The sequence below is a fragment of the Bos indicus x Bos taurus genome, chromosome 2 (assembly GCF_003369695.1).
Source record: "Bos indicus x Bos taurus breed Angus x Brahman F1 hybrid chromosome 2, Bos_hybrid_MaternalHap_v2.0, whole genome shotgun sequence".
Taxonomy (NCBI): Eukaryota; Metazoa; Chordata; class Mammalia; order Artiodactyla; family Bovidae; genus Bos; species Bos indicus x Bos taurus.
Window position 1 is genome coordinate 84,219,787 of NC_040077.1, and position 23,833 is coordinate 84,243,619.

General features: G+C 36.7%; 1 protein-coding gene across 4 annotated transcripts in view; it reads left to right on the forward strand.

Moving 5' to 3' along the window:
* SLC39A10 (solute carrier family 39 member 10) overlaps positions 1-23,833 on the forward strand; it is a 93,124-nt gene that overhangs the window by 44,833 nt on the left and 24,458 nt on the right. For all 4 annotated transcript variants that reach the window (XM_027563276.1, XM_027563295.1, XM_027563267.1 and 1 more), the window contains 3 exons: positions 9,985-11,009; positions 12,894-13,101; positions 22,327-22,496. In XM_027563276.1, coding sequence (XP_027419077.1) covers positions 9,996-11,009; positions 12,894-13,101; positions 22,327-22,496 — 1,392 coding nt within the window. In that variant the 5' untranslated portion in view covers positions 9,985-9,995. The remainder of the gene's footprint in view (positions 1-9,984; positions 11,010-12,893; positions 13,102-22,326; positions 22,497-23,833) is intronic.

Consider the following 23,833-nt stretch of genomic DNA (forward strand, 5'->3'; position numbering starts at 1 on the left):
GCCTGATGAAATACGGATGGAGGTTTGTGACATTGTACAGGAGACAGGGATCAAGACCATCCCCATGGAAAAGAAATGCAAAAAAGCAAAATGGCTGTCTGAGGAGGCCTAACAAATAGCTGTGAAAAGAAGAGAAGCGAAAAGCAAAGGAGAAAAGGAAAGATATAAGCATCTGAATGCAGAGTTCCAAAGAATAGCAAGAAGAGATAAGAAAGCCTTCTTCAGCGATCAGTGCAAAGAAATAGAGGAAAACAACAGAATGGGAAAGACTAGAGATCTCTTCAAGAAAATTAGAAATACCAAGGGAACATTTCATGCAAAGATGGGCTCGATAAAGGACAGAAATGGTATGGACCTAAAAGAAGCAGAAGATATTAAGATGAGGTGGCAAGAATACACAGAACTGTACAAAAAAGATCTTCATGACCAAGATAATCATGATGGTGTGATCATTCACCTAGAACCAGACATCCTGGAATGTGAAGTCAAGTGGGCCTTAGAAAGCATCACTACGAACAAAGTTAGTGGAGGTGATGGAATTACAGTTGAGCTATTTCAAATCCTGAAAGATGATGCTGTGAAAGTGCTGCAATCAATATGCCAGCAAATTTGGAAAATTCAGCAGTGGCCACAGGACTGGAAAAGGTCAGTTTTCATTCCAATCCCAAAGAAAGGCAATGCCAGAGAATGCTCAAACTACCGCACAATTGCACTCATCTCACACGCTAGTAAAGTAATGCTCAAAATTCTCCAAGCCAGGCTTCAGCAATACGTGAACCGTGAACTTCCTGATGTTCAAGCTGGTTTTAGAAAAGGCAGAGGAACCAGAGATCAAATTGCCAACATCTGCTGGATCATGGAAAAAGCAAGAGAGTTCCAGAAAAACATCTTATTTCTACTTTATTGACTATGCCAAAGCCTTTGACTGTGTGGATCAGAATAAACTCTGGAAAATTCTGAAAGAGGTGGAAATACCAGACCACCTGACCTGCCTCTTGAGAAACCTATATGCAGGTCAAGTAGCAACAGTTAGAACTGGACATGGAACAACAGACTGGTTCCAAATAGGAAAAGGAGTTATGTGAAGGCTGTATATTGTCACCCTGCTTATTTAACTTCTATGCAGAGTACATCATGAGAAACGCTGGGCTGGAGGAAGCACAAGCTGGAATCAAGATTGCCGGGAGAAATATCAATAACCTCAGATATGCAGATAACACCACCCTTATGGCAGAAAGTGAAGAAGAACTAAAGAGCCTCTTGATGAAAGTGAAAGAGGAGAGTGAAAAAGTTGGCTTAAAGCTCAACATTGAGAAAACGAAGATCATGGCATCTGGGCCCATCACTTAATGGGAAATAGATGAGGAAACAGTGAAAACTTTATTTTTCTGGGCTCCAAAATCACTGCAGATGGTGATTGCAGCCATGAAATTAAAAGACATTTACTCCTTGGAAGAAAAGTTATGACCAACCTAGATAGCCGTCTAGTCAAGGCTATGGTTTTTCCAGTGGTCATGTATGGATGTGAGAGTTGGACTGTGAAGAAGGCTGAGCGCCAAAGAATTGATGCTTTTGCACTGTGGTGTTGGAGAAGACTCTTGAGAGTCCCTTGGACTGCAAGGAGATCCAACCAGTCCATCCTAAAGGATATAGGTCCTGGGTGTTCATTGGAAGGACTGATGTTGAAGCTGAAACTCCAGTACTTTGGCCACCTCATGTGAAGAGTTGACTCATTGGAAAAGGCTCTGATGCTGGGAGGGATAGGGGGCAGGAGGAGAAGGGGACGACAGAGGATAAGATGGCTGGATGGCATCACTGACTCAGTGGACGTGAGTCTGAGTGAACTCCGGGAGTTGGTGATGGACAGGGAGGCCTGGCGTGCTGTGATTCATGGGGTTGCAAAGAATCGGACACGACTGGGCAACTGAACTGAACTGACTGATAGACCAATGGAACAAGATAGCCCAGAGATAGAGGGCCCATAGATGTGTGGATTTGTCTTTGACAAAGGAGGCAAGAATATACAATGGAGAAAAGATCGTCTCTTCAATAAGTGGTGCTTGGAAAACTGGACAGCTATATGTAAAAGAATGAAATTAGAACACATCCTACCACCATACACAAAGATAAACTCAAAATGGATTGAAGAACTAAATGTAAGACTAGAAACTACAAAGCTCTTAGAGGATAACATAGGCAGAACATTCTATGACATAAATCACAGCAAGATCCTCTATGAGTAATACTAGAGTCAGTTCCTAGAGTAGTGGAAATAAAAAAACAAAACTAAGCAAATGGGACCTAATTAAACTTAAAAGCTTTTGCACAGCAAAAGAAACTATAAACAAGGTGAAAAAACAACCCTCAGAATGGGAAAAAAGCAAGCAAAACAATTGACAAATTATTGATTTCTAAAATACATAGGAAGCTCATGCAACTCAATACCAGAATAACAACTCAATCCAAAGTGGATGGAAGACTTAAACAAACATTTCTCCAAAGAAGACATACAGATGGCTAATATACATATGAAAAGATGCTCAACGTCACTAATTATTAAAGAAATGCAAATAAAAACTACAATGAGAGATCACCTCGCCTGGGTCAGAATTGCCATCATCAAAAAATCTACAAACAATAAATGCTGGAGAGGGTGTGGAGAAAAGGGAACCCTCTTGCACTTTTGGTGAGAATGTAATTGATAACAGCCACTATGGAAGACAGTATGGCAATTCCTTAAACTAGAAATAAAACTACCGTGTGACCCAGCAATTCCAGTATTAGGTGTATACCCTGAGAAAACTGAAATTGAAAAAGACACGTACCCAATGTTCATTGTGGCACTGTTCACAATAGCTAGGACATGGAAGCAACCTAGAGGTCCATTGACAGATGAATGGAAAAAGAAGCTGAGGTTCATATACACAATGGAATATTACTCAGTAGTAGAAAGGAATGCATTTTAGTCAGTTCTAATGCAGTGTATGAACCTAGAGCCTATTATGCAAAGTGAAGTAAGTCAGAGAAAAAAAATACTGTATATTAGTGCATATATATGGAATCTAGAAAAATGATACAGATGTACCTATTTGCAGGGCAGTACCAGACCACCTGACCTGCCTCTTGAGAAATCTGTATGTAGGTCAGGAAGCAACAGTTAGAACTGGACATGGAACAACAGGCTGGTTCCAAATAGGAAAAGGAGTACGTCAAGGCTGTATATTGTCACCCTGCTTATTTAAGTTATATGCAGAGCACATCATGAGAAACGCTGAACTGGAAGAAACACAAACTGGAATCAAGATTGCCGGGAGAAATATCAATCACCTCAGATATGCAGATGACACCACTCTTATGGCAGAAAGTGAAGAGGAACTCAAAAGCCTCTTGATGAAAGTAAAAGTGGAGAGTGAAAAAGTTGGCTTAAAGCTCAACATTCAGAAAATGAAGATCATGGCATCCGGTCCCATCACTTCATGGCAAATAGATGGGGAAACAGTGGAAACAGTGTCAGACTTTATTTGTTGGGGCTCCAAAATCACTGCAGATGGTGATTGTAGCCATGAAATTAAAAGACACTTACTCCTTGGAAGGAAAGTTATGTCCAACCTAGATAACATATTAAAAAGCAGAGACATTACTTTGCCGACAAAGATCCATCTAGTCAAGGCTATGGTTTTTCCTGTGGTCATGTATGGATGTGAGAGTTGGACTGTGAAGAAGGCTGAGCGCCGAAGAATTGATGCTTTTGAACTGTGGTGTTGGAGAAGACTCTTGAGAGTCCCTTGGACTGCAAGGAGATCCAACCAGTCCATTCTGAAGGAGATCAGCCCTGGGATTTCTTTGAAAGGAATGATGCTAAAGCTGAAACTCCAGTACTTTGGCCACCTCATGTGAAGAGTTGACTCATTGGAAAAGGCTCTGATGCTGGGAGGGATAGGGGGCAGGAGGAGAAGGGGACGACAGAGGATGAGATGGCTGGATGGCATCACTGACTCAATGGACGTGAGTCTGAGTGAACTCCGGGAGTTGGTGATGGACAGGGAGGCCTGGTGTGCTGTGATTCATGGGGTCGCAAAGAGTCGGACACGACTGAGTGACTGAACTGACTGACTGAGTGAATACGCAGACATAGAGCACAGACTTGTAGACACCATGCTGGGAAGAAGAGGGTGGGACAAATGGAAAGAGTACCATGGAAACCTGTACCCTACCGTATGGAAATTTGCTGTATGACACAGGGAACTCAGACTGGGGCTGTGTGACAACCTAGAGCAATGGGAAGTGGGAGGGAGGTTCAAGAGGGAGGGGACATATGTATACTTATGGCTTAGGCATGTTGCTGTATGGCCAAAACTAACACAATATTGTAAAACAATTATCCTTAATTAAAAATAGATACATTTTTTTTAAAGTTCTATAAGTATAAGATCTCCCACACTGTAGGCAGACGCCTTACCATCTGAGCCACCAGCGAAGTCCAAGTATAAGATGAACTCCCCAGGTCAATAGGTGCCCAATATGCTACTGGAGAAGAGTGGAAAACTAACTCCTGAAAGAATGAAGAGACAGAGCCAAAGCAAAAACAATGCCCTGTTGTGGATGTGACTAGTGATGGAGGTAAAGGACAATATTGCATTGGAACCTGGAATGTTAGGTCCATGTATCAAGGTAAATTTGGAAGTGGTCAAACAGAAGATGGCAAGGGTGAATATCAACATTTTAGGAATCTGAACTAAAATGAACTGGAATGGGTGAATTTAACTCAGATAACTGTTATATCTACTATTGTGGGCAAGAATCTCTTACGAGAAATGGAATTGTCATAGTCAACAAAAGAATCCAAAATGCAGTTCTTGAGTGCAGTTTCAAAACCAACAGAGGATCTCTGTTTGTTTTCAAGACGAACCATTCATTATCACAGTAATCCAAGTCTATGCCCTGACCAGTAATGCTAAAGAAGCTGAAGTTAAACAGTCCTATGAAGACCTACAAGCCCTTCTAGAACTAACACACAAAAAAGATGTCCTTTTCATTATAGGGGACTGGAATGCAAAAGTAGAAAGTCAAAAGATGGCTGGAGTAACAGGCAAATTTGGCCTTGGAGTACAAAATAAAGCAGGGCAAAGGCTAACAGTTTTGCCAAGAAAATGCACTGGTCATAGCAAACCCTCTGCCAACAACACAAGAGACAACTGTACACATGGACATCACCAGATGGTCAGTACCCAAATCAGGTTGATTCTGTTCTTTGCAGCCAAAGATGGAGAAGTTCTATACAGTCATCAAAAACAAGACCAGGAACTGACTGTGGCTCAGATCATGAACTCCTTATTATCAAATTCAGACTTACATTGCAGAAAGTAGAGAAAACCACTAGACCATTCATGTAAGGCCAGAAATCAGATCCCTTGATTATACAGTGGAAATGACAAATTTTCAAGGGATTAGATCTGACAGAGTGTGTGAAGAACTATGGATGTAGGTTCATGACATTGTACAGGAGGCAGTGATCAAGGCCATCTCCAAGAAAAAGAAATGGAAAATGGCAAATGGTTGTCTGAGGAGGCCTTACAAACAGTTGTGCAAAGAAGAGAAGTCAAAGGCAAAGGAGAAAAGGAAAGATATATGCATTTGGATGCAGAGTACCAAAGAATAGCAAGGAGAGATAGGAAAGCCTTCCTCAGTGATCAATGCAAAGAAATAGAGGAAAACAATAGAATGGGAAAGACTAGAGATATCTTCAAGAAAATTAGAGATACCAAGGGGACATTTCATGCAAAGATGGATACAAGAAAGGAGAGAAATGGTATGGACCTAACAGAAGCCGAAAATATTAAGCAGAGGTGGCACGAATACACAGAAGAACTACAGAAAACAAATTTTCATGACCCACATAACCACGGTGGTGTCATCACTCACCTGAAGCCAAATATCCTGGAATGTGAGGTCAAGTGGACCTTAGGAAGCATCACCATGAACAAAGCTAGTGAAGGTGATAGAAATCCAGTTGAGCTATTTCAAATTCTAAATGATGATGCTGTGAAAGTGCTGCACTCAATATGCCAGCAAATTTGGAAAACTCAGCAGTGGCCACAGGACTAGAAAAGGTCTGTTCTCATTCCAGTCCCAAAGAAAGGCAGTGCCGGAGAATGTGCAAACTACTGCACAATTGCAGCCATCTCACATGCTAGCATAGAAATGCTCAAAATTATCTAACCCAGGCTTCAACAGTATGTGAACCATGAACTTTCAGATGTTTAAGGTGGATTTAGAAAAGGCAGAGGAACCAGAGATCAAATGGCCAACATCAGTTGGATCATTGAAAAAGTAAGAGAGTTCCAGAAAAACAGCTAGTTCTGCTTTATTGACTATGCCAAAGGCTTTGACTGTGTGGGTCACAACAAACGGGAACATTCTTCAAGAGATGGAAATACCAGACCACCTTGCCTTCCTCCTGAGAAATCTGTAGGCAGATCAAGAAGCAACAGTTAGAACGGGACATGGAATAACAGACTGGATCCAAATCTGGAAAGGAGTATGTCAAGGATGTATATAGTCACCCTCCTTATTTAACTTACATGCAGAGTACATCATGTGAAATGATGGGGTGGATGAAGCACAAGCTGGAATCAAGACTGCCGGGAGAAATATCAGTAACCTCAGATATGCAGATGACACCACCATTATGGCAGAAAGTGAAGAACTAAAGAGCCTCTTGATGAAAGTGAAAGAGGAGAGTGAAAAAGTTGGCTTAAAATTCAACATTCAGAAAACTAGGATTGTTGCATCAGGTGCCATCAGTTCATGGTAAATAGATGCGGAAAATTGAAACCATGACAGACTTTATTTTCTTGGGCTCCAAAATCACTGAAGATGGTGACCTCAGCCATGAAATTAAAAGACATTTGCTTCTTGGAAGAAAAGCTATGACCAACCTAGACAGCATATTAAAAAGCAGAGACATTAATTTGCTGACAAAGGTCTGTCTAATTAAAACTATGGTTTTTCCAGTAGTCGTGTATGGATGTGAGAGTTGGACTATAAACAAAGCTGAGCGGTGAAGAATTGATGCTTTTCATCTGTGGTGGTGGTGATGACTCTTGAGAGTCTCTTGGACTGCAAGGAGATCAAACCAGTCAGTCCTCAAGGACATCAGTCCTGAATATTCATTGTAAGAACTGATGCTTAAGCTGAAACTCCAGTACTCTCTTCCCTGATGGGAAGAACTGACTCATTATAAAAGACCCTGATGGCTGGGAAAGATTGAAGGCAGGAAGAGAAGGTGATGACAGAGGATGAGATGGTTGGATGGCATCACCACCTTGATGGACATGAGTTTGAGCAAGCTCCAGGAGTTGGTGATGGCTACCCAGGAAGGCCTGGTGTGCTGCAGTCCATCGGGTCTCAAAGAGTTGGACACAACTGAGTGACTGAACTGACGTATAAAATAAATGCCAGATTTCAAAGGCATAGTATTAAAAAATGTTATAAATTTCATTAATTTTGGTTGCATGTTGAAATGATAATATCTTAAGATATAGTGGGTTAAATAAAATACAGGATGAAAATGACTTTGATCTGTTTATTCTAGAGAACTTTAAAATTGCTTGAATGACTCACTTCCATATTCTGGAAATATGTTCTCTAGGAGAACTTTCTGTGATGATGGACATGATCTGTGTTTACCCTGTTTAGTGTGAGAGCCATGAGCCATGTACTAGTGTTGAATATTTAAAATGTACTTTCATGACTGAGAAGCAGATTTTATTTTATTTATTTTTTGGGGGGCTGTGCCATGTGATTTATGGGTTCTTAATACCCCAACCAGGGATTGAACATCGGCCACTGCAGCAAATGCACCGAGTTGTAACCACTGGACTGCCAGGGATCTCCCAAGAAGCTGTTTATTTAAAGTTAATTAATTTTTATTTTTGGTTGCACTGAGTCTTAATTGCTGTGCTTGGACTTTTCTGTAGTTGCAGAGAGCAGGGGCTACTCTCTAGTTGCAGTACACAGGCTTCTCATTGTCTTGGCTTCTCTTGCTGTGGAGCACAGGCTCTAAAAGCATGGGCTTCAGTAGTTCCAGCATGTGGGCTCAGTAGTTGTGACTCATGGGTTCTAGATCACATGGGCTGAGTAGTTGGTGGTGCATGGGCTTAGTTTCTCCTCAGCATGGGGAATTCTCTTGGACCAGAGATTGAATCCTTGTCCCCTGCATTGGAAGACGGATTCTTATCCAACGTACCATCAAGGAAGTCCTGTATTTAACTTGTTAGTTTAAATTTAAGTAGCTGCATGTGGCTACTTCCAAAAATAATGAATAGCACTCAATTCAATGAGAGTCTGCTAAAGTTTTGGACTATGTGAAATTAACTTGCTGCTTACGGGTTCTTGTTGAAAGGTACGTAATATAATTACATGATAACCCAATTTAAAGTATTTATGGATATTTGTAAAAAGCTACATTGCGTTAACTAATGATATCACCATATAAAACACATTTTAAAATACTTGTTTTGTCTGCTTAAGAGCAAACTAAGCCTGAGGCCAAGGTGCTTCTTAGTTTTTTTTTTAACGTACTATATTGGGCAGTACAGTTTTGGACCCTTTTATTACTCTACAATTTACTGTTTTAGATTTACATTTACAATCCATCTATAATTGATGTTTACATATGGTGTGAGGTAGGAGTCAAGTTTTCTTCTTCTGTATGGATATCTAGTTGACTAAGCTCCAAGGAAAAGAGAATTTTTCTGTTTTCATACTACATTATTTGTTTGTTCTTACACCAAATATCCACACTGTCTTTAGCAACTGGTAGATGAGTGTCTTGTTCATTGGCCCTTTCTGTTTCCATATAAACATTAAAAATACCTCATCAAGGTGTTTCCCTGGTGGCTCAGTAGTAAAGAATATGCCTGCCAATGCAGGAAATATGGGTTTGATACTGGTCTGGGAAGATCCCACATGCCACAGAGCAGCTAAGCCCATGTGGCACCACTATTGAGCCTGTGCTCTGGAGCCAAAGGGCTGCAACTACTGAGCCCATGTGCCCTCAAACCTGTGCTCTGTAACACAAGTAGCCACTGCAATGAGAAGCATGCACACAACTGGAGAGTAGCCCCGCTTTCCACAACTAGAGAAAGCCCATGCACAGCTATGAAGATCTAGGGCAACCAAAAAAAAATAAATAAAAATTAAAAAAATACCTCATCAATTTTCATAAAATAACTTTTGGAATTTTAGTTGGGCATTACATTGGATCTCTATAACATCCAATTTTGAACATGATAAAGCCATCCATTTATTTAGGTCCTTCACTTCTCTCAGTAATATGTTATCCTTTTTTTTATGAAAAAGTCTTACACATCTTTTGTTAGATTTATTTCTAGCTATTTGCTGCTATGAATTATAAACTTTCTAATTTCATATTCTAATTATTGCTGGTGTAGAGAAATACAGTTAATTGTCCTTAGGTCTAGCAATTGTACTAAATTAACTTATTAATTCTTACAGTTTCTTTTGTACTTTCTGCATACCCAGTCCTGTCATTTGTGAATAATGACAGTTTCATTTCTGATTCTTACACATTTTTTATTGTATTTCATCTTACTGCATTATTGTACTGGTCAGGATCTCAAGAACAGAAACCAATAAACTTTTTTGTAAAGGACCAGATAGGAAGGAAGCCAACATTTCCTGTATAAATGTACATAGACTATAAAGTATTGTGCTTAAAAGGGAGTCAGTAATCTTGCAAGTGTGTTTTAAGCAAACTTGTATTAATTTGAAGGGCTATACAATATTCTGATAAATTAAAAGGGGCTATTTTTATAGGGGATTGAATTAGGAAAGGATAATTCATAATCATGAAAGAAATGAGGTAAAACATTTACCTAGTAAATTGACAACTGCTGAAAAGCTGTGTTTATTTTTAATGTGCATAAGTATAAACTAATGTTTGTTTTTCTTTCCCTTTAGGAAAAATAGAAATGAAGGTACATATGCACACAAAATTTTGCCTCATTTGTTTGCTGACATTTATTTTCCATCATTGCAACCATTGCCATGAAGAACATGACCATGGTTCTGAAGAGCATCACAGACACCATCGTGGAATGACAGAATCGGAGTCAAGCGAATTTTCAGTGCTGGATGCTGAAAATGAAAAAAAATATTATATTGAAAAACTTTTTGACCGTTATGGTGAAAATGGAAGATTATCCTTTTTTGGTCTGGAGAAACTTTTAACAAACTTGGGCCTTGGAGAGATAAAAGTAGTTGAGATTAATCATGAGGATCTTGGCCACGATCATGTTTCTCACTTAGATATTTTGGCAGTTCAAGAGGGAAAGCATTTTCACTCACATAACCACCAGCATTCCCATAATCATTTAAATTCAGAAAATCAAACTGTGACCAGTGTATCAGCAAAAAGAAACCGTAAGTGTGATCCAGAGAAAGAGACAATTGAAGTGTCTGTAAAATCTGATGATAAACATATGCATGACCATAGTCATCGCTTATGTCATCACCACTGTTTGCGTCATCACCTTGATCATAACACTACTCGCCATTTTCCTAATGATTCCATTACTCACAGTGAGCATGGGGAGCCTAGCCATGAACCTTCAACAGAGACCAATAAAACACAGGAGCAATCTGAAAGTAAGCTACCAAAAGGAAAGAGGAAGAGAAAAGAGAAGAAAAGTAATGAAAATTCTGGGGTTATTACACCAGGTTTTCCCTCTAACCATGATCAGGGTGAACAGTATGAACATAATCGGGTCCACAAACCTGATCGTGTACATAACCCAGGTCATTCTCATGTACGTCTTCCAGAACATAATGGTCATGATCCTGGTCATGGACACCAAGATCTTGATCCTGATATTGAAGGTGAACTTCGACATACTAGAAAGCGAGAAGCACCACATGTTAAAAAAAGTGCAATTTATTCAGCTGCTAGTCACAAAGATCATAATGAAGATGATCGTCAACATGAGGTAAGCAGAATAAGGTAGTTGCTCTGTAACTCTCAGATGATTCTGAAGTACTCTTAGGTAAAAAGAAAAGTAACAGAGGAATAGACAACCGTATTTAAACTTGTTTCCAGTTACAAAATACATTAAGGGATAAAAATCAGATTAAAGATTTTTATCTGCATTTTTACTTGCATTGTTTGTTTTCACATTTGGGTTCCTTCAATTCTAAATGTTTAAAGGTTGTCAGGAAATATATTTCTTTTATTCCTTATTTTACTCTCTTGCTTAAGACTTGCTTTGACTCTCCAAGTTAGCTTATGTGTTGTTACTGTTAACCAGTTTCTAGATGCTTGAAAATTGAAGTCCTTTTTTTGTTTAGACAGTTTCTCTTTCAAAATAATTAACTTATTGAATTAACTACAGAGTGATTTCTAGTCACTGATCTAGCTCCAAAGTCAGGTATTTTGCACATGTGGTAGGTTTGTTTTCTCTGTCACTTTACCACAGGACCTACATGCTCAGATTAGTCTTTTCTCATGCTTTTGACAGATGAACACTGAATGCAAAAAGATATAATAATGAGAAATGCCAATAGCAATGGGATGGTTCTCTTATTCTAAATTTTTGTTCTCCTTTGAATACTTTCACATTTGATTTGTTACTTCTTGATTTTTAAACAGCTATTCACCTTAAAAACATTTTTGTTTCATTAAAAGTGTATCAATACCCTTATTCTTATATTTAGCTCTCATTAAAGTGTAGGAAAAGCTGTTGAATTTATTATTGTTCAGATATATAAAAAGCAGCAGCACCTATTGTGGAAGATGACCTCAACCTTTGTTTTGGTCTCTTATTACTGAAATGTGTTTTACATCTAAGTAAATATCTTTGTTTCTTAACTAGACAAATCACTAGATATTGGGTTTTCAGCAAATTTTAAAATCTTAGTGTACTTTTAAAGAAATTGTTAATTTATTACCACGGGTAATATCCTAGAGTCTCTTGTTGATAATAACTAGACATTATCATAACTAAACATTAGTGTTTACTCTTTGGATTCTACTTGCAGGGTCTGGATCATCAATCTTATTATTTTGTATCCTTATAGGCCTGATGCATAATGGGGATTTTTTCAAGTTTTCTGGAAATGGTCTATGCATTAGATAGGGTAGTAGTACCTCATGTAAAGACTTGACATGACAAAAATCATTTGTATGTTTTGATTTTGTGTTTTTACATTATAGATACAGTAAGCAAGCATGCAACCAGAGTGCATATATGTGGAAAAGAGATACTCCATTCCCTTAGTTGTAGATATTTGTATAGTGATGGGTCCAGATTTTTTTTTGTTATTTGTTTTCTTCTTAGTTTTTTTATACTTTGTACTTAAAAAGTTCTAGTGTATAAAGCTGCATTTTTTAATCTTGCAGTTTTAGCACTGGGATAGAATTTCACTATACGATATTCTTCTGGGGTACCTTAGGTAGTAAAAATGTCTGTATCTTTTTATATTTTAATATAAAGTTATTAAAGTACTCTTAAGTCTATTTAACAGTTTCACCAAATAAGAATCTCGAGCAAATGATGATTGCAGTTTGACTAGGGAAGTGATTTTTTTTCTTTACTCCTTCAGGATCTTGGGAATATAGTTCTAAATCATTAATGGCAGAAAGTCATTGTCTTTTATATGTTGCAGTGGAGAATGGTTAAAATCCATAAAAAGTTTGGGGTAATCAGGTTGAATTCTTTCCTCTCATAAATTCCTATTAAAAATCATTCTTTGTAGTAGATATTTATATTGCAGATTGTTTTAAAATTATATTTAGAATATATTTTACTATATAGTACTTTTTCTGCCTAATCTTCTTAAAGTACTCTTAATTTGTTTTATCAATTTTCTTGCAGTGTTTGAACGTCACTCAGTTGTTAAAATACCATGGTCATCGTGCCAACTCTCCAATCTCATCTGATCTATTTACATACCTTTGCCCTGCTTTGTTATATCAGATTGACAGCCGACTTTGTATTGAGCATTTTGACAAACTTTTAGTTGAAGATTTAAATAAGGATAAAAATCAGGTTCCTGAAGATAAGGCAAATATAGGGGCATCAGGTAAGAAAGATTTAAGTTCTTTCTCCTCAAAAGAGTCTCTGTACTTTTTTTAAAAATATAGTTGGAATCAGAAAGCAGTTCCAAATGATTGCCTTATTTTTGTGTCTTTCAGTATATTTTAATCATGTTTTAAGTATTTGTGTTTAGAAAAGATTGGAGGAAGACAGGCATAATACAGTTTACTCATCTCTTCTGGCATTACATAGGAACATTTTGTTGTGGACAGAGAACTAATAGATTGGAAAGGAAATGCAGGTTTATCATGAATAGATTCTTCTTTATGGGCAAATGTTAATAAGGGGGCCATTAATTAAAGTTACATGATGTTATAATTACTTAATATTTAGCAAGATGAGGGGCTCTAGTGAAAAGCCAAGATTACAAAATTTTTAAAGACATGAAAAGGGAAGCTAGTGTGGTTAAACTCTAGGAATGTCTCAGAATGCCAGTGATTGGCACATGAACTTCATCATGGGCACTTAGTAAAACCAAATGGGTAAAATCAAAACTATTTTTAAACTTCTTTCTTTGTACTTTTTCATTATATCCAGTTGGCTACATTGCTCCACCTTGATGTTTACAGGTACCTCCTTCTGAAACTTCTATTCCATAAGAATTTGTACCTCTTATTGAATCCCAAATGTCATTCCAATTTATTCTTTTGATAAAATCTGAAAATCTTTGATGATTTTTCTCTATCTGTGGTTTCTGTTTTCATTTCCTATTTTCACTTGTATAATCAGTTGTTGAGTCCAGTTGAGTCTTAAGTATTTTCCAGTTCTCTCCACTCTGTCATAACTTCAGTTCATATCCTCCTTGGTTCTTTACTGAATTGTTGAAATAACTCCATAATTTTCCCTGCCTGTGTTTCTGTTCCCCTCATAGATCATGCTTAGCACTTAAGCTAGATTTATTTGGACACTCTGACATAGATTTTTCTTTTTAGTGATAGCCAGTATTTATTTAATACATGGACTTTTATTTATTTACAAACATGTATTGTAGGCACTGTTCTATACTCAGTTCATTTACTCCTTGTAACAGTAATATGAAATAGAGAATGTTACCCTAAAAAATTTCCCAGGGTCTTAAAACTAGTGAGTGATAGTGGTAGAGTTCAGTTCTGGGAAGCTTAATCATTTTGGTATTCACATGTGCAAAGTGTTTTACATACTTTTCTTCACTAAATTTTAATACTAATTGAATTATTTGAGGAAGCTATTATATGATTCTTGTTTTTATGGGTAATAAGTAAGGTAAGGTATAGAAAAGTTAGTAACTTGCCCACAGTTCCCAGACCTAGTAAATGATAAAATCCGCCAAGTCTGAGGTTAATCACTGTGCTGTTTTCCACATTTAGGAAATTCTGATATCCCCTTTGTGATTTTTGCCATATATTGTTAATGCTACTTAACATTTTCATTAGATCTCTAGTATTTTTCTTTACATTTTTTAATATTGTAAGTAGTAGTAGCTATGAGGACGTGGATTTGATGTGATGTGCTAGGTATAGTTTTCCTCATTTATTTTAAAATACTGCATTATGCTATGTTCAAAGTTTATCATGCTTTTTAGAATATGATCCATGTCTACCTACTATCACATTTCTATTTTCCACCATTCATTTCTTCCCCTTCCTTCTAATTTTAACAAACCATGATAATAGATTATGCTGGTTTTCCTTGATTCTTCTCTGCATTTTTACTTTGTAAGTGTCTCTGCTTGGCTGACCACTGTGATTCCTCAATGATTGGTCTCCCTGGAATAACTTAATTGACTGTACTAGGTTTAATTAAGTCCCCTACCTTGACACCCTGTGGATATTGCCATCATGGTACAGAGTTCAGGGATCTTAATAATTGGATTAGTTATCTTTTTGTTTGCCTTTAGTTGCTTAAAGGAAGTGACTGGGTCTTTCATCTGAGCATCACTAGTGCCTAAGATAAAAGATACTTTGGACAAAAAGTAAACACTCATATATTGATTGAATGAATAAATTACTTAATATTAGTCTATAAGCTTTTGTTTCTAACCTAGAAAGAACACTTGTAAGTCAGCCTAGTGTACGTTGATAATACAGTGTTCTCAAGAAGAATGAGTAGTATTTCATGAACTTCATATGTGCAAAATCATGTTGAATGCACTTCTGGTTGAAATGCCTAAGATATAGTTGAAATGAAATGAAAGTCACTCAGTCATGTCCGACTCTTTGCAACCCCATGGACTGTCCATGGAATTCTCCAGGCCAGAATACTGGAGTGGGTACCCTTTCCCTTTTCCAGGGGATCTTCCCAACCTTGGATCAAACTGAGGTCTTCCACATTGCAGGCAGATTCTTTACCAGCTGAGCCACCAGGGAAGCCCAGGAATACTGGAGTGGGTAGCCTATCCCTTCTCCAGCAGATCTTCCCAACCCAGGAATTGAACTAGGGTCTCCTGCATCACAGGCAGATTCTGTACCAATTGAATAGTAATTAAAGTGACTAAATTTATGTGTATGAATATGAGCTTAAAAAAACAGAATTTTGATAAAATAGATAAAAGACTGAAAGGGCAGCATTTTAAAAGTTTTCATAGTGTAGAGCAGTAGAGCAATAAGGTAGACATGTTTATGAATATCACATTCTAGTATAAGAGTTCCGTTTGAGACAGAGACATTCCTTAATGCTTACAAGAGTTACACATACAGGAGATGCTCTCAATACATAACTAAGTCTCTTAGGTTCCTACCTATTCTTGGTTAATTTCTTTGCAATAGGAAAATAATAACCTCAGAATGGATAAATTAATCATAATAGCCTATATTTATTAGAGCCTTATTACAATGTGCTATTTTAAACACCACTTTTACAAGAGTTTAATTTGTTATTCCCATGAGCTAGACATTTTTCTTTACTTCTCTTTACTGAGGAAAGGAGGTTTGAGAAGTTAAGTAACATGCCCAAATCACAGAACAGAGCTGTGATAGAAACTAGATTATTCTCCATCTAAAGCCTGTAATGTAACCACTGTGCTCTTTCCCTGTGCTATGCTCTACTGCTTCCTGCTGAAAAGGCTCTTAAGTGTTCTTGGCCAGAATGTAAGCGACAGGGAGATAAGGAGAGTTTAGTGTTTTGACAGATAAAGCAGATGTAGACAGGAAAGTGGTACAGGTAAATATTGATGTAAGTATTACTCTAAGTGTAGATTAGTCATTAAAAAAAAATCTAAGAATAGTCTTCTAGTAGACAAGCTGGGTTCAGTCTGATTAGATCTGAAAGGGCAGAGAAAGTGAGTCCACACACTAGACTTGACTAATGATCTTTGGATAGACAACATATGTCCCCTTTCTGGCTTCATGCTCATTGATCTTTGTAGATAACTAAACACCTCGGGAGCCAGTGCTCTCTCAGGCACTCATAAATTCTCACTGGCAGGAATAAAAGTATGTGCTAGGTCTAAGATTATTTATCTTAATTAAAAATAAAATTCATTTGTTCTTTACAGGGGAAAGATGGAGGCTGAAAAGATTGAGGCATCTAGAGTTAAAACTAATAGCCTTTTCTATTTGTGCAGTTTCTTAAAAAACTCTGGTTATTTATTTTCACATTAGCTGTGGGTTATGACTTAGAGTTGTCTATGTCATAGTATTGATACAATCTACATATTTTAACAAAAGTGTTGACAGATGCTTAACTATAGTAATATTGAAAATTGCACTTTATTCAATCTAAAAAGCCTTAGAGAAAAGTGTACTTGCTTTGAAAACAAGTACATTACTAATAGTGAATATTGATTAGTGGTTTGCAGGTGGTTATTAGCATTGTCAGAAATGAAACTTGAATTAATTATGTCCTGATAGATGTTAATAATTGTTAGAATGCCCTGCTAGTAATTATTTTTAATGACTGCTGCACCATTTAAGAAGGTTAACTTGTTCTGTATAAATCTCCCATAGTGACACAGCTACTACCTCATTAACTGTTCAAAGACTGCTGTAAACCAAATATGCTATATACTGTGTATGTTAGAAATCATTTGTTTCTCAAGATTAGCTCATTTAGTCATAGAGTTGACCCTAGCTTAATTACCAAGGAGTGGGGGAGGTTGTAAATAGGCTGCTAAGCATTTTCCACCAATTAAAATGCTGAAACAGTGTAGAAAACTGCCATCTTGCACATGCTTTGAACCAAGTTAATTAGAAAGTTTCCACAGATGAGCGCTTCTTTTTAAAAGAATGCATTTTCTCTCTAGATAATGAGAAAGGGAGTTGGTGAATAACTAAGCTTGAAGACCTTTAATGTTTTAAGCAACCTAATTTGCAGAATAAGTGAAGCTTGTTTCAGACATTTAGTGTTTTTTATTGCATATGGTATGCTGGGTACAAATAAAGAAAACATTTGCTAGTTGTACTTAATAGTTTGCATAGTGTTAGGTTGGTATAAATTTTACAAAAATTCCTTTCATTGTTTATCATTTATTGTTATTTTGGGTTTCTTTTGGCTTTATACCAAACAAATTGTGACTTAAAAAAGACAAATAATTTGGTTGGAAATCAAAACAATTTTATTGGCTTTTTTTACATCTAGGAAATTATGATATTTGAACTTTAAATGTATATGTTATTAATTGTGGAAATATGTATGTACTTAAATAGCATGGGAAAGTATTTCAAGGACAGTAAATTCAAAACAACTTTTATTACTTATAGGTCAAAGAAATAGTAATTTTCTTATAACTTGTTAGGAGAATCACTATTCCTTAAAGTTTTGTGCTAGGAAGCTAAAATTATTATTTAAAATTAACAAGAAATCAGCATAAGAAAACACGTATGATAACGTAAATTTACGGGATAATAGGGCTGTTTTGCTAATGAAACAGTTGTGGTGGAATAGTTGTAATCTATAGAAAATAACTAAAAAATTTCTGAATTATCTGAAATAGGAAATTTGGCTCTAGCTTTTATTTCTTGGCATTGGCAAAAATAAGTAATAGATATGTGAAATTAATTAGCTTTACGCTTACATGTATTTTCAATGGCATATATTCTGAAAATCTTGTATAGCTACAAGTTTGGTAGTAATCTTGTGTCCCTCTTCCTCTGTCCTAATTAGCTCAAATTTTGAAAGAGTGATTGCCATTTGGATTAATAAAGTTAGTATTTCTTATTTTCATGTTTAATTATACTTATTTTTCATGTAAATCCTTTTATATGAAGCTGTCTTCCCTTTTATATAAAGCTACTCTGAGAGAGACAAAAGTGATAAATGAGTTACTTGGCCAAGAATTCTCTGAAAATCGTATGATTTACTGGAAATAACAATGGATTAAGAGGGGACTTTGGGTTTAGTTTTGACTTTGCCATTTTAGCTATTTAACTATTTTATTATGCTAAAATATATATAACATCAAATTTGCTGTCTTAACCATTGTGCATTTGTTACACTCACAATGTTGTGCAACCATCACACTATTTTTGTAACTTTTTGTTTTAACCACCACCCCAGATAGAAGCTGGGCTTCCCTGGTGGCTCAGCTGGTAAAGAATATGCCTTCAATGTGGGAGACTTGGGTTCAATCCCTGGGTTGGTAAGATCCCCTGGAGAAGAGAATGGCTTACCCACTCCAGTATTCTGGCCTGAAGAATTCCATGGACTGTATAGTTCATGGGGTTGGAAAGAGTTGGACATAACTGAGAAACTTTCACTTTCAGATAAAAGCTATGTAATCATTAAGCAATAATTCATTTCCCTCTTAACCTCAGCCCCCGGTAACCTCTAATCTTTTGTCTCTGAATTCGACTGTTCTAGAGAGTTCATTTAAGTGGAATCATACAATGTTTGTCTTTTTGTCTGCTTTATTGTGAAATACTTAACATAGTGGTTCTTTTCCTAATGTAGGAAATTGTTTAGTTTTATTTTTGTTTTTATAAATTTATTTATTTATTTTGGCTTTGCTGGATCTTCACTGCTGTTCAAGCTTTTTTTAGCTGTGGCGAGTGGAAGCTACTCTCTAGTTGTGGTGCATAGGCTTCTCATTGCGGTAGCTTCTCTTGTGGAGCACAGACTCTAGGACACTCGGGCTTCAGTAGCTGTGGCGCTTGGGCTCAGTAGTTTTGGCTTCTGGTCTCTGGAGTACAGGCTCTATAATTGTGGTGCACAGGCTTAGTTGTTCTGTGGCATGTGGGATCCTTCTGGATCTAGGATGAACCCCGCATCTCCTGCATTAGCAGGCAGACTCTTAACCATTGAGCCACCAGAGAAGCCCTCAGTATAATGTTTTTAAGGTTCATCTATGTTATAGCATGTATCAGAACTTCATTCCTTTTTATGGTTGAGTAATACTCCATGGCATATATACACCACATTTTGTTAGTTCATTCATTCATCAATGTATGCTTGCCTATTGTGAATAATCCTCTAATGAATACAGGCATGCATGTATCTGAGTTTCATCTTGGAAGTTGGGCAATGCTGTGACCTGGGATTGATTCATGTAATGCTTTTGCTTTTGAGGGATTATGTTTTCTTGTATTCTCTGAGTTTCAGATGTCAGCACAAATACCAGTGATTTTCTAATCATTAAATGAGCTGCTCTCTTTCAGACATCTCTTTTAGTTTACAGATTTGCTTTCTAAGGTGGATGAGAAGGAGATATAATTATCAGCACTGATCAGTGAGAAATTGTACCTGGGAGTGTGTAATATGTGACATATACCCATTTGTGCACACATGAACTTGTTTACCCTTTAACACAGACTCTCCTTTAATTACATGTGTAAACACTTGTCTAATTTATATGTGTATCAGTCTGCCAGTGATTGGTCTTCAGTTATAATGTATTTGGTCTTCCCTGGTGATTCAGACAGTAAAGAATCTGCCTGCAACGCAAGAGACCTGGGTTTGATCCCTGTGTTGGGACGTCCCCTGGAGGAAGACACGGCAACCCACTCCAGTATTCTTGTCTGGAGAGTTCCATTGACAGAGGAGCCTCACAGGCTACATACAGTTCATGGGGTCTCAGAGTCAGACACAACTGAACCACTTACACTACAATGTATTTAGCTCACCTGTTAGCATACTGGCGATTGATTTTCACCGAATTCGATTTTGATTTATTTGGTAACTTGAGTTTTGACTAATTGACCAAAAGTCACTTGAGATTGTAAATCATCATAGAACATTTTAAAATGTTTATGGCTTCATAGACTCTTTATTCTGTGCTCTTTTTCTTTAATTTCTTGATTAAAGTATCTTTTAGATTGGCTCTTGAGATATATTGCCTCTAAATTGGATTTTTGACAAACTAAGGAAAAATATATTTGGGAAGGGAGAGTTGTATATTAATATGTAAGACATTTTATCTTCAGGTTTAATGTTTTCATTATTAGCCTTGGTGTTTCCCTTTTAGTTATTGTATCTTTTGTTCTCTCCCTTTTTAATTATTTTCCCGCCAGTAGTTTGATTGGAGCTAGAGAGTTGCAGTAGTTTTGACAAACCTTTTTTGGTTTAGTTGACCAGTAACTTTATTGTTTCCTTGACTTCATGTATACTTAGTCTCTTTTCTCCAACCAGGCTCTCCCACCCATTGATTTGATCCTTCCAATCTTTACATGGGGCACACACAAATAAAGTAACTTAACTTGGTCATCATTATGAAGTCAGTCTTTAAACTTGTTTGACCTTATATTTTTCTTTATACAACAGGTTATTTTTTGTTTGTTTAACTCCAGTTCCCTGTGCCTGGTAGTCCCAACCATAGTTGGGAGAAATCTCCTTATTTTTTGGATCCACTAACCAGGATGTTGCCTTTATAATGAATCTTTCCCTGACCTTGATTCTTTGAGAATTGAATTTCTGTTCCTTTATTGCCCCCAAATCCTTAAGAAGGATAGAAGCCAGTGTATTCAGTCTCTGGCTGTGTTTCAATCTTTTTTGACCCTTTAGCTTCCCAGTGTTTATATCATAGTAATTATCTGTTACATTTAGCATAAATCACAGTACTTCCATTAATAACAGATGACCTATTGTTTTATTCAGAACTAATTTAGCTAACGAGAACACTAGCTGTAGTGTTAAGGTTATTGGATAGTGTGACTAAAATGTCCAGTGAATAAACACAGTTTTATTGATAGTTTAGCATTTAGCAGGTCAATTAAAGTTTTCTTTTTAATCTATCTTTATTTCTGTTTGTCTTTCAAAATTTTAAGTTATCTTGATAAAGAAATGCATTTTTCCTTTGTTGATTTATCATAAGACTTAACATAAAATCTTTCAGCAGATTTATAGTCCTATTAGGTTTGATTAGGAAAATATCATTTTAGATTAAACCTTTTCAAAATTATCACTCTTCAGTGAAATTTGCTGTAAGTATTAAAGTTTAACACATTTGTTTAGGCCATTAAAAAAAGTAATCTCTCATTTTAAATGAAAATGGCTCACTCCCTGAACCACTGGCATTAATTTGTGATACCTACTTATGAATAGCCTAGAAAAAGAAATGTGCACAAAATTCCACCTGTTTCTTACAAGTCATATGAAAACATTTCTCCTGTGTTCTGATCCAGTTAAAACTATATAGTGAAATTTTAAAAGTAGTAAATTGTACAGAAAATTAAATTGGGGGAAAGGGAATTTGTAACTGGGTATGGAAGACAGATGATACCAAGGAAAACAGGACTGAATTATCCTTTGTAAAAATAAGGAATACAATAAAGCAACCAGTAATAAGGCTTTTTTTGGTCTTACCTGAGTATATTTCTATTTGGAGCTGATATTTAAAAGTTTCTTAGACTTTGTATTAGAAAGATTTCCATAGATTATAGTGTGTTGGATGCTTAGATTCTTTAATGCTCACAGGAGAGTTTTATAATTAGAGTCTCTAAGTAAACAGTTTTATTGCTATGACTGTGCCTTTAGACATTGGCAAAATTTTATTTAAATCTAAATAGTGTAAGTGAACCACAGCCTTAAGTCATTTTAAGCCCCTGTTTCTAATAAGGTGGACCACTGAAAATACTATTTCTAACTTGGTCTGAGTTTAATTCTTTTTTTAAGTATTCAAGGTAACCACCTTGAATATAGTTGTTTTGTTTTTAAACAGTAGTGCCAAAATACAAAGTTTCTTAAAAAACATAGTCTGGGTAGGATAATCAGTCTTCCATGACTCATTTATCTTATGTTTATTCTTTGGAGCTTTTTTGTTTATAATGGCATACTAATATTGATCATTACTTTCTTCCTACAGCGTGGATTTGTGGTATCATTTCTATCACTGTCATTAGCCTGCTTTCCTTGCTAGGCGTGATCTTGGTTCCCATCATTAACCAAGGATGCTTCAAATTCCTTCTTACATTCCTTGTTGCACTAGCTGTAGGAACAATGAGTGGAGACGCCCTTCTTCATCTACTGCCCCATGTAAGAAACCTTTTAAATCTTTTTAAGAAGTAAAAGTATTTCAGCTAAAAGGGTCCTTTATTAGCAAGCTGTAGCATACTAATCTAATATTTCTGTTGTTTTATTGCTTATAGGATGAAGTATTTTTTCATTTGTACAGTTTTAAGTAGTATTTTTTAAATTGAATTTATTAGATTTTAAAGTAGCAAAAACTGATAGTGTCAGTTTTATCTTTACTTGTCACAACATATACATATTGTATCATCACAATGCACGTTTTCACTCTCTTACAATTACATATGTCACTTACACCTTAGTGAAGCTGAAATTTTAAAAATGCTCTATTAGTTCTGAAAGTGAATATTTAGTGATCAGTGAGTGTTTTATTTTTGTGGTTTCTCAAGAAAGCCATTAGAAGAAATCTATATAGTATTTTATAAAGGGCTTCCCTGGTAGCTCAGATGGTAAAGCGTCTGCCTACAATGTGGGAGACCCAGGTTCGATCCCTGGGTCGGGAAAATCCCCTAGAGAAGGCAATGGCAACCCACTCCAGTAATCTTGCCTAGAAAATCCCATGGACCAAGGAGCCTGGTAGGCTACAGTCCATGGGGTTGCAAAGAGTCAGACATGACTAAGTGACTTCCCTTCACTCTTCATATGGTATTTTTTAATGATTGTACACATAACCAGGCATCTTTATTTGAGCAGGAATAGGCAGACATCTCCAGTTAATGATTTTAGATGTTTAAGCTCTTTACTCATGGGGCCGTTTATCTTTTCACCTGGTGTACCACTTGTGTTCTTCCATTTGGGAACACTTCTAATGATATGATCATAAGTCCACACTCCTGGGTTTCTGAGCCGGTGCAGTGGTAAAGAATCCACCTGCCAATGCAGAAGACGCAAGAGACGCAGGTTCCACCCCTGGGTAGGGAAGATCCCCTGGAGGAGGAAATGGCCAACTCACTCCAGTATTCTTGCCTGAAAAATCCCATGGACAGACGAGCCTGGTGGGCTAAGAGTCAGACGTGACTGAGCACTTGTACAGGCACATGCATCACACTCCTGTTTCCTTGCTTATCAACCTTTTAAAAGGTTTATCACCAGTTAAGAGTGTTTGAACCAGTATTACTGTCTGTCCTTCAAATTATGAAAACAACAGAGCTTTTTTCTTTTCTGAATGTAAAATTATAGATTTGAACATTTATGTTCTCATCTCTTCCCTTCTGGAGTATTTGGAAGACAGTATTGTATTTGTGTGTTGTGTACACCTGTTCTTCCTTTCTGCACTCCTGGTTGAGAATTCCCGATCTAGTGTCTAGAACAGTGTATGGCATTGCCTTTTAAAAAATTAATAT